A 12,622-nucleotide genomic window follows, 5' to 3' on the forward strand; every position below is an offset into this window, starting at 1 on the left:
TACATTTGTATACAAAAATTATATGTAACAAAAAATAAATATCAGAAAGCATGTGGACAAATAGGGTTCCGCCTCAGCACGAAGCCGCAGCGAGCTGCGGCACTGGTTTTCAGGGGGAACCTGTGTGCTCACAGACGTGTTTGCGACTGCTTCATCTATGCCAAAACCTTAAGTCTGAAAACTTAAGAGTTCTCCATCTAACGTTCTCAAGGGCGTGTGATGTCAAGCAATGCCTACTTGGCCAGGGTGGTGGACTACGGCCTAATAAACCCTTCAATGCTCACAACAAGGAATGGGTTGATAGTGAATATAAGATGTCAATTTAATTCAACGAAATTTTCAACGTTAAATCTGTTCACCAGAAAATGTCTACGTGAATTCAAATATACAAAATGTAACCTTATTGCTGCCACTGCTAACCAAAGTTTATTTCTGTGTGGGACAGCCTTTATTATTAAAACGAGCTAGCAGGTTCCAGATACTCGTACATGGCGATTATACCAGTCGAGTGTTTATAAATCTGCCGCGTCTGTTCCATAAATCCATTTGGTTTTCTCGTTACTGGTACTCCTAGGCTCAGATCCAATAAATTGGCCTGTCTTACATAAATACCTCAGTCTACGACAAGCGTCAAAAAGTCGTAGAGTTTGTGAATAGTATTTTTGATGTGCTTATACGTATAATGATTGAAATGATTATAGTACGTCTGTAATAAAATGTGTCACGTTATTTATATATTGTTCCATTATTTTGAGGTATCAAAGCCACTAATATCTTTTTATTATTTTTATTTATTATTGTTTTAGCCCTCCACTCACTCACTCATCATGAAAGATGTATTCGCTCAATCGGCTAAATTTTTCTTTTAAATTTAATTTAATAAGATTAAAAATACATTCATGGTTAGTTGTTTAAGCTGGTGTAATTCCAGGCATATTTTGCAGGACGTGTCCCTCGCATACTCTGCGAAGTGTTGCTCTGTTTATAAGTAAAAGATTTCCACTTCAACTATTAATATAAAAAAACACTCACCACTCTTTTATATAAAGTAAAGTTACATGAACTCAACATTCCCGTAATTAAATTTTTTTTACATATTGACAATTCGTACGTATTGACTGAATGTCAACACATAAGAACACTGAACAATATTTCTGTATCAAATCTGATTACGAGTATAAGGTTTCTTTTATCAAACAACTCTGCTGAATGTGCCACTAGCTCTTTTGCAATAAAAGCATTCTTGGAGGCATTAAGTCAGTAGGACCGCGATAGAGCGCTTAACGGTTAATCGATTTATGCGCCATCGTGGCTAACTGTATAATAGTGCAGAGTGTAGAGCGAAGCTGAGCGAGTTGGAATTATAACTACTGCGTGCGACTTCAGAGCGTTTCAAAGTAAAGTCTAGAACGTGACCTAAAAAGAGGGTTCCTTGAAAAGATATGATTTCAGAAAGTTGCAAACCGCTGTGTGCAGTGGTGTGTGTACTTATTTTTCAATTTATTTTTTTATTTTTTACTTTAAAATATAAATAAAAAACCAAGGAAATATTACTGCAAATTTGCGTTAATGGTTGCCATTTAGTCCGAAATATGGTCTACAAATACATATCTTTTTTCATCTTGGTGAAATTTGGACAATCTTCTTTGTTTCAAGTAATGAAAGTATTATTTAACTTATGCGCTTTTATTGTGAATTTATAGCCACTTTAGACATGCTCAAAAGCACTGCCTACCCTAAAATTGATATATAGCTCGTATAGGAGGAGGATTTTGCCATTTTATGCAATTTTCCTGCTGCATACCTTAGTAAAAAACCTAGTGCATGCCACTGGACGTGCTGTACTGTTAAATTTAAATGCGTGCTTTCAGTGTCTACTGATGGATACGAGCAATCCGCTGTATATTATATCGATACCGGGTGAAGGTCAAGTTGGTATATTAGTCTGTTGTTTTGGGAAACCATACAATAAAATTTGTATGGTGTCACTTCCCCTGATAGAATTACTTTTAGGGAAGCGTGGCGCATACGTCGTTGCGTAACTGGGGTGACGTCGTATATTTGCGCAATATTTAACCTTTACACAAGCCATGTGTTTGCGACGCGTTTATTGTAACCGGCAGATACGTTAAGGAAACGCGCTTATAAACTCTTATTTATTATTTACAAGTGTAATACAAGTAGCTATTCTAAAGTCACATCAGAAGTAATATATGTGACGGCCGAGTGGCGCATTTGGCAGCGACCCTGCTTTCTGAGTCCAAGGTCGTGGGTTCGATTCCCACAACTGGAAAATGTCTGTGTGATGACACTTTTTAACTTTTTAACTTTTATTTGAAAATCCGCCTTTTTAATGGTATCTTCAAATTACAGGAATTCGTATTTATTTTGATGGATGTTTAACTTACTACAAAAATAAATAAAAATATGATTCGAAACTTTGGATGGATGTTTGTAGGATGGATGAAGGGCAATTATGGAACACCATACTGTACGTGGCCCAGTAACTTTACAGGTTTTTAAATTCCAGAATTCTGCCTCTTTGTTAAAATAGGAGTTTGCGGAGTTATTTTGACTCTCGTGTGCCCCGCTGCATATACCTAACAGTAATAATTAATAGTATTTTAATTTTAGTGCATGACACATAATAATTATTGTGAAGGGGAAACCACCTACGTATGTAGAACAACTTTTTATCACTTGCTTCATTCAAGCTTCAAAGTAATGAGATCTAAACCAAACATGACGTCATCGTACTGATAAAAACAAAGCGCAATCATAGTAGGTATCATACCTTTACATATCTTCTGAGGTATCTTTTCTAAATTTGCGTTTGTCAAAGTAATCTCGAGTCGACCCCCTTCATTCATTCATTGAATAGAATTGAATAGAAAATATTTATAAAAATTAAGCTTACTTTGATATACTCCGCGTAAATAATGAATAATTCTTAAGTAATAATCTTAATCTGAAGATACTCCGGTTTCGAAGGGAAACGTGCATAGAGGGTACATTGCCAAAGATCTGTTTGGTGAGAAGTATCAAGATTAAAGAAATTAAAAATTACTTGATTCTGATTCTCCTTCTTTTCGCGGAGTATAGCAAATTAAGCTAAATTTTCATAATATATCATGGAATTCCGCAAAGTAACGCCTCTATCTAAGAATGGTTTTTTTTTATTACTTTAACTGTGTGCACATTCTACGTTATTAAATACTTCCATTTTATTCATACAAAAAGAAATGAAATAAATTATGTTTTTCGACATAGTAACAGATCACTCGGTGAACTAACTTCTACCGCTTTTATAAAGCTATCTTTTGTAAGATATTCCGAACTTATAGTTGCCATATGACATAACCAATTTAGACCTTTAGATTTTCTGCTTTGTTCCTTTAGATTTTTTCTAAACCAACTCAGTAATGAGATGAGTGCACGATGAAAGAATTTAAAAATCTGCCGAACCTTTTAAGTTTTTGCTTTATACACACATGGCAATGGATTTTTACATAATATATCATCATATCAACCCTTTACCGATCCACTAAATGGCACGGGTCTCCTTCAACAATGAGAAGGGTGTAGGCCGTAATACCACCACGCGGGCCCAGTGCGGATTAGTGGACTCCATACACCATTGTGAACATTATGGAGAACTCTCAGGCAACATAATATATAGAAGATGTAAAATCAATATTTGTTTGTTTGTTTCTACTTCGGTGCTTTCCTACACCATACTTTAGATACTGGAACCTAAAAACTAAGAAATACGACCGCTTAGAGGAGAGATCTTAATAAACACGAGGAAAATTATAAACGGACATGACTCTACAAAACTGCTAATGGGCTAAGAGAAATGCCTTAATTATTGGTATTCAGTGGAAAGTAAAGAAACTTCTAGAACGCAGCCCGTTTGCAAAATAGTTGCCGTTGGCTACAAAAAATCGACCCGTATTTCCATTAGCTAATTAAGTGTAAAAATTAACTAACGTTATGAATACTTGTACATTCGGTGGCGCGGTCGACCTTCGCTTTGTTTGCTAAATTCATTTATCGATTTCTGCGTACCTACGTACCTGCTTTGGACCCGCATCCAAATCGTATCGTTATTGCATAAGTTATAAGAATAATAAATAGGCTATTTATAGATCTTATATATTGTTACAAGCTAGGTTTAATTGATTGATAATATAAGGCAGCGTTTAGGTGACGTGAACTCGGTTTTTTTAGAATTTTAACAATCTCGTATCGGTACGGATTTTTCGGTAGGGTAGTATCTAGCCGCGGCCCGATTCTTCTACCATATAGATTTTTTGAGCGATGTGTTTTCAATAGGAGGTTCAAGGTTCGTTTCCCGGCTGGGGCAATTTGGAAATATTCAATTTCTGAAATTTCTCTTGTCTGATCTGATGGCTGGCTTTGGCCGTGGCTAGTTACCTAAGTGACTTTGTGTCACGCAGATACCGATTAGGGGTACGACTACCATATTCCCTAACCAGTGGCGTGCACTTCATACATGCACAAAAGCACTGCATACCCTAAAATTTATATATAACTGGTATAAGAAGAGGTTTTTGTCGGTTTATGAAATTTTCTTGCTGTATGCATACCCTGGTGAGAAACCAAGTGCATGCCACTGTTCCTAACTGATTAGCCCGCTACCATCATAGACTGCATCATCACTTACCACCAGATGAGATTGCAGTCAAGGGCTAACTTGTTGTGAAATAAAAAGTAAAGTTGGTTTTCCTGAAATAAAAAGTTATGTTACTCTCCGTCCTTTTAACTAACCCTTATGCCAAAAATCATTTCGATTGGTTAGGTCGTAGAACGGACAAGCAAACACAATTTTGCGCTCATAATATTAACTAGCGGACCCGCGCGACTGTGTCCGCGAATGAGCCGACTTAAAAAAATATTCGTATGTTGTCGCGGACTGTTTTATAGAACTTTAAAGAAACAACAATTCCGACAACTCCGATATACTTACCACATACTTCCGTCGTTTGGCGTAACGTTTACCGTTCACGCATCAGAATCTCTCAAAAGGATATTTTTTCCCGTTTTTACCTGAGATTCCAATATAGGTAGATTAATCCTAGCTAGATCGATTTATCGCCCCCGAAACCCCCTGTATACTAAATTTCATGAAAATCGTTGGAGCCGATTCCGAGACTCCAATTATACATATACAAAAATTGCTCGTTTAAAGATATAAGATAATAAGATAGGGATGTTCTGTTTGTCCTGCAGCAAGCAGCGAGCGCAGACCGCGCCCGCATCCGCTCCCGTTGGGGACGCACACGCAAGCCTCATGGCCGCCATCCGACAGGCGGGAGGAGTGGGCCGCGCCAAGCTGAAGCCGGCCGCAGACACCGTGGCGGAAAACGTAAGCTTTTCTATTCTCCTACTACAATTTTCGGAAGGATCGTAGCTGATAACCACATTGGTGGTAGTGCCACCACCCTACACTACCTCCAGTAGCGTGCATATAGGGTATGCATAGGGTTTGCAGATGATATAAAATTAAGAAAATCTCAAGTCAAGAACCGGGTACTCGTAGACGTAAACTTACCACTCGCTCGATTTTCTGATGTAATGTATAAAATTTTGTGTACTGCTAAATCAATTTATCTGAGCACCCACATGATCTAGTAAAAAGAGGTTAAAAATTGCAAAACTGTGCATAAATAAAAAAGTTTTAAAATATATAAACGAATATATCATACCTATACTAATTTTACTTAATGTATTTTCTAAAATATATAAACAACAGCAATAAACCTCGTTTGTAGCTTTAAAGTTCAGAGATTTCTCGGTTTATTGATTACGAGAACTGATTTTAAATTTTAATGACATCTATTCTCTATTCTAAGCATTTGCGGATTCCGCGTAGGTAAACGGTTTGAATGTCGGAATTCAAATGTCATAGTAGGTATAGATACGCAGAACTATGTTAATGAAAAAAAAGTGCAAAAGGCATATTGCCTATATTGTGTAACATTTCTGAGTTATTATGAACACCGAGCGTTTTCTTATAAAATACATAAATTCACTGCGGTGATTGTACATGTACGAGTAGCACAAACACGGTGCGGTGATTGTACAGTACACTAGCTTTAGTTTCAAGTTAACGAACGCAGTTATCACTATCACCAACATTAGTGTAACATGTTAAATGTATGAACGCTTTATAAGTGCCCGTAATAAGGTCTACATGAATAAAACATTTTTGAATTTGAATTTGTACTCATACTGTTAAGAAATTGACAATAGTTACCCGATACGGGGTGACAAAGAAAATTGGGTTCTCCAAGTTGAATGTTTGACTAAAAAACTAATTGCTACTAAATATTGCCCGGCATTTACATACTTTTTTGTAATATTCATCCGTTTCTGTAGAATTTTTGGAAAAGTCAAAACTAAGACGGTATTTTGCAATACGCAATCATCCGAGCTAGGTATTGGTTAATTAATCAGTGAAACCCAAGCAAATGAAATAAAACCTCATGAATATTTACGCTCTAATTTAACCTAACCTTACTTTAGATTTTGGTAATAAACTTAAGAAAGGAATGCGATCACTCTTAGTTTCCAAATAGCCGCTCTATTGTAATAATCGCTATAGGTTTTTCGTTTCATAATATTGAAAGCGAGCTATTTGTTCAATGGTACTTCGTACGTACGTCCATCGGTTCTCCAATTTTTATGCACCACCCATTGCCATTTCAACTTCACGGCTCGTTGAGCTGAGTCAGTAACTCTAGTTCTTTATTCTTGGGCACATAGCTCGGAGAACCGATGGACGTTGGGGTCTCAACTCTCAAGTCGCTGGAATGGCGGTAAAAGCAGCGTTGGTCGAACCCCAGTGATGTGTGACGACACGAAACTGCCACTGTCATTGGAAACCAGAAGCCCAGTGGGCCAAGTCTGCTTTTACAATTGTGTTACAGTTGTCAATCAAAAGTACTAACGAAAAAAATATAAAACGTTGAGTAACATACACTATGTACTGAAATAAAATTTACGTTGGTACCCACATTAAGCAAGCCTACATTGTAGTTACCCATTCAATTTGTGTTTTTTTTTTACATCCGATTACCGAAATTTTATTAAACAATGATTTATTTTTTAAGAAAATCGTGCACTGCTGATTGCAAAAAAACTTGTTTAACTATTTGTTACACATAATATTTTTTTTTTTTTTTTTCAATCCCCTTTTTTATCTGATCATTGATCGACAATTGTAATAGCAGACTTGACCTCTAAGATCTTAGAATTTCGAACATCGTACAAAATATCTAGCAGTGGACGTCAGTCGGAGGACATGATGATGTTGATACTGTGGACTTCGAAGTGAACTACATTCGAAGACTAGTCTAGTTTACCCAGAAATAAAATAAAAACCTGTTTTATTAACTCGGTCTGTATTTAAATGTTTACGATTTATAATCACAAGAACCAATAAAAAAAGTTTCATCACAATTGCAAGCGTTACTGGGAAATCAGAAGTTTTGGCGGTTTTTACGCTCCGTTTGGCCCGACTTGGACGCAGTTTCGTACGAGACTTAGAACGTTTTGAAGCTATATTCTAAAGAAGTATTTTTTTTGGTATGCACCAACACAATAATAATTCGGCGAATTCTTAACACAGATTCAATATTGTTACATTCAATTAGGTATAAGGTCGTTCGATCCCTCACAGATGAACATGTCATGATCTGCCATTTTATAGTGCTAATTTTTTTCAACACATGATTTATTTATTTAAATTAATAGGTAAATTACTATAAACTTAAATCTACAGTTAATAATAATAAAGTCAATATTAACAATAATGTAAAAACGCTTCGTTAAAAAGTACCCATAAGACTGGCAGCATTGCCCCGCTGTATGGCGATGGAGAACCTTTGGAACAGGTTATCTCCAGAGCGGGAATCACAGCTCCTTTCCCGCAATCGGCGCCCAATCTCCTGGATAAAACCCTTAGTGCAACAAGTTGTCTCTATCGCCAACGGGACGAAGAGGTAGCGGTCCAGAAGTAGAGCATATTTTAGGTTTTTTTTGCAAATTCTGTAGCGGCAACAGCCTCTCGCAGTCCGTCCAATTTGACTGGGCGCAAACGTAGTCAAACACGTCGCGTCCCATACAGGCATTTGCCGTTTAAGTACTAATGAGTTGTACACGAATTCTAAATTTAGCAAAATTAACAGATATAAAACGAATTCTATCCGTTTCACATTTACCGAAATATTTTTTACGGAAATTTATGGCTACTAGTTTCATATTGGTCGGTTTTAGATATATTTGTGTTCGGAAAAAATACAGAAACAAATCACTATACAAATTCGGCAACGAATCGCTTACTCAAGCTTACAGCACCGACATACTGTTGAGTGCCTGGCGGTTTTATACAAGATATACTTTGGCGAATGTGCTCAGGAACTTCATAATCTTGTTACTCCGGCACCATTCTACCACAGAACAGCGAGACGCCGTTAACGCCGTTATCCTTATGTGGTTGACATTCAGTCAAAACGTACGAAGCGCTTTTCATTTACGTTTCTGATACGTACCGCTAAGGTTTGGAACGCTCTTCCAGCTTCGCTGTTTCCTGATTCATACAACTTGAATGCCTGCAAGGCAAGAGTGAATAGGCATTTTCTAGGGAAGTGCGCCCCAAGTTAGACCGCGTCATTGCTCTCTATCAGGCATGATATTTGTCAAGCGCAAGCCTTTCTAGAATTAAAATAAAATAACATTTGGAACCAGAAATATACAGTTGCCCATACGAAACAATATCTTTACAAAACAATTTTTTGTTATTAAATAGGTACCTACTAGTTCATTTAAAATTGCATTCTTATAATTGGATGCAATTGAAATCCTCACTTTTTCTCGATCAATTTAATAATTGGTTTACCTTATTAGCGTTGTGTCAACAATATAATTACCACTGTGCAGAATAGTAAGTAAAAAATGAAGTTATAAATAAACTAATTTCCCTCGCAGAATGCATGAGATAAATACATTCGGACTAATTAACTCCTTTTTAAAATCATTCGACTATAGGCCTTGCAAACTAACGTGGCATAACGTCGGAGTTTATTCAGCGTTTTATCAAGCTTTAACTGTTGAGATCTGCTCTCATATGAAGGCATCCCATGTTTCCATATTTATTTATAAGGCCGTAAGAGTTCGCCTCCTACTTAAACCTCGCGTCGTAAGTTATACATACGTTCAACACCGTGTAACAGGAGTCGATATCTTAATTTTACATAAGCTTCTATAAGTATTTAATTTTGTTTTTAAAGTATTCAGTATCGCTAAGCGAGTATAGTAGTATATATATATATATATATATATATATATACTACTTTATACGTACGTACGTAGTATATATATATATATATATATATATACTACTTTACTGTAATTGACAGTCACATGTTATATTTATATATATAAATATAACATGTGACTGTCAATTAATTAAAGACAAATAATTTGCAATAAAATAAAATTGCGACTATAATTAAAGATCTAAGCTATCCTATCTCTTAAGTTGGACCAGACTGCTCACGGTGTGCCAATTTAATTTAAAATCGGTAAAGTAGTTTACGAGTCCATCGCGGACAAACATCGTGACAGGAGATTTATATATATTAAGATTAAGCTCAATTTGCTACAATCTACGTAAAGCAGAAAAATCAGTACGATGCAATTTATGATTTACTTAAAATAATTAAAACAAACAATGTCCTAAATTCATTTATTTCACGTAAGCCAACTTTGTAAGCACTTTGAAACGTCAATTCTATCCGTACGTACAGACAGGAAGACAGATTCTAACGAGAAGAACCGGCAAGAAACTCGGCAGTTGGTCTTTTCTAACATCAATATTTTACCATCATTATTCTATCATGCGGGAGATGATCTTAATACTCTCCACCAAACAGATCTTCAGAAATGTACTCTCGTACGTTTCGTTTCTAAACCGCAGCATCCTCAAGAGATGTTGAATTTACAATGAATGATTACTAAAGCTTCTATATGTTTCGTTACAAATAAGTTTTCAGAAGCAATTTTAATGTAAAAGTAACGAAGAACTAAGACTAATTTTATTGTAGTATGTTATAACCTTTTTTGGAGATGAAGCACATTTTCTAAGTGAACTATTAAAACTCATTGAAATTACTTAACTTTGTCGCAATTTCTTTAAAATGGTATTCCATTCTAAGGTATCTATTTAAAAAAAAATTATAATTTTTATTTTAGGTGAAGCTATTATTTTAACAGAAGTATCAAAACTCATTGAATCCACTAACGGTATAGGTATTTCTTAACAATGCGATATCCGGTCGCTATTTCAGATCTATTTCAACCTGATTCTGTTATAATTTTCTTTATAGGTGAAGCTCTGTAAGAAGTATCAAAACTCATTGTAGCTAGTTATCTGTAAAGCTATTGCTTTAGAACGCGATATCTAAGGTCGGTGCCTATCACCAGTGATACGAAACAAATCCATTGGCACATGTATAATTACGATCAGCGGCGCCGGTTCAAGGAAACCGCGATAATTGTAGGCTCTCTGCTTCTCGGAAGCCCTAGTGGATGTGATAGCACTCCGATAATCATATCAGTGCCTATTGTGTTGCTTAGGTTACACGTGGTGGCGACGTAAATTAACGCTAATCTTAAATTTTGTAATACCTAATACTAATTTAACCTCGAGGGAAAAGCTGTGTGTCTTCGGCTGCACTTTCGGGTGGCCGAGTTCGAGCCCCGGCACGCACCTCGAACTTTTCTAAATTATATAAGTACGTTTTAATAATAAAATTTCAGTTGCTTTAAAGGCGAGTGAAAGCATCGTTAGTACACCTCCACAATTAAGAGTTATACATAATGTTCTGAAAAGTGAAATCCTTAATCTGCACTTCTTATCAACATGGGCCTGACTTTAAAATAGTTACAATCTCATAGATATTTAAAAAAAAATATACTACGACAATACACACATCGTCATCTAGCCACAGAATAAGCGTAGCTAGTTTTATGGGAACTGATATAGCTGATGAATATCTTCATGAATATAATACACATAAATACTTATAATATACAGAAAAACACCAAGACACTGAAAAACATTCATGTTCATCACACAAACATTTTCCATTTGTGGGAATCGAACCCACGACCTTGGACTCAGAAAACAGGGTCGCTGTAAACTGTGCCAGTCGGTCGTCATTTAAAAAAATATGTGAATACGATTTTTTTTTTTAAATAGACGTTTTTTTAACAAAAAAAATATATATCAGCCAATATATGTACAAAATTATGTACTATGTAGGTACTGAAACTTAAAATTATAAGAATGGAAAATTCTAGGAAATGATTTGAGGAAAAAGGTAAATAAATAATCAACGTGTCGTTGGAGTGTTGAAAGTCGTATAACTCAGTCTTTTATTTTATTGTGAGTAGCGTATTAGTGAACCTTATCAGATAGTTAGTGCACACAATCGTGAGTAGTCACAATCAAAGAGTAATTTACGTTGATGCCTATCGAATCACAGCTAGCGATCAATAATAAATCCTATATGTTTTTTGTAAAACATCTTATGTATTCCTATTACTTCATTAGGTAATTTTATATTTTATTGATTGTCCATGCGTGCGGACGTGCATGCGTGCGTGTGTGGGTACGGGTATGTGTCGGTGTGTGGGTGAATGTTGGTGAGTGGGTGAGTGTGGGTGGGGGTGTGGGATCGTGCGTGTGTGAACTAAACCTACATTAATGTATAATCTTTATTACATCAATATTCATATAGTCCACTGCTAGATGGGACAATATTAAGTACGTGGTTACCACCCTACCTGCCTCAAAGCGATTTAGCGTTCCGGTACGGTGTCGCGTACAAACCGTAGCGCGTCGTAGTCCAGGTTCCCAAATCCTTATCACCTTGGGCAGTGGCGTGCACAGGAATTTGAACCAGGGTAAGCATAAAGCAGTGAAATGGCATGAAATGTCAAAATCCCCCTCTATTGTCAGTTATTTGAAAATGTTAGGGTAGGCAGTGCCTATGTGCATGTATGAAGTGCACACCACTGAGCTTAGGCATCTAAGATATCCGGTAAAGCGCGAGGCGCTTCTTATCGACTTCAAAAAAATCAAGAAACATATTTTTTTGTTGGTCTTTGTGCAGTGGTGACACGGCTTGTCCCCACAGTTTAAAGGATTGTGTGGAGAATATATAGGAGATCACAGAATTGGAAGGAGTTTATTTTTTTTAATTTATTATTTTTTATCTTTTTAATAATTCCATATTGAGGATGTTTTATCGGCCTAACTAACCAGTACCTATCTATTTTAACCAGCTAGGTAAGGGCGCGGGCGCCATGATAAATTTCCTAACATGTACGTGCGCCACTGGCTTAATAATGTTGGGAACCCCGGGGTTAGCCCGTTACAATCTTAGACTGCCTGCCATCAAGTGTGACCGCAATCAAGGACTAACTTGTTAAAGAGTAAAAGATAAATAATGTTTATAATATACCCTTCAAAGGGTAGTTGAAATAAAGACGAAATTGTGTTTCTGTGAAAATGCAAAAAAAGCCCTGCCGG

At 36.3% G+C, this 12,622-nt stretch overlaps 1 protein-coding gene across 2 annotated transcripts in view; it reads left to right on the top strand.

The window, feature by feature from the left end:
* LOC120629114 (WASH complex subunit 1) overlaps positions 1 to 12,622 on the top strand; it is a 58,110-nt gene that overhangs the window by 28,464 nt on the left and 17,024 nt on the right. For both annotated transcript variants that reach the window (XM_039897891.1, XM_039897889.1), the window contains exon 5: positions 5,254 to 5,389. In XM_039897891.1, coding sequence (XP_039753825.1) covers positions 5,254 to 5,389 — 136 coding nt within the window. The remainder of the gene's footprint in view (positions 1 to 5,253; positions 5,390 to 12,622) is intronic.

Source organism: Pararge aegeria, chromosome 14 (assembly GCF_905163445.1).
Source record: "Pararge aegeria chromosome 14, ilParAegt1.1, whole genome shotgun sequence".
In the NCBI taxonomy this organism is placed as follows: domain Eukaryota; kingdom Metazoa; phylum Arthropoda; class Insecta; order Lepidoptera; family Nymphalidae; genus Pararge; species Pararge aegeria.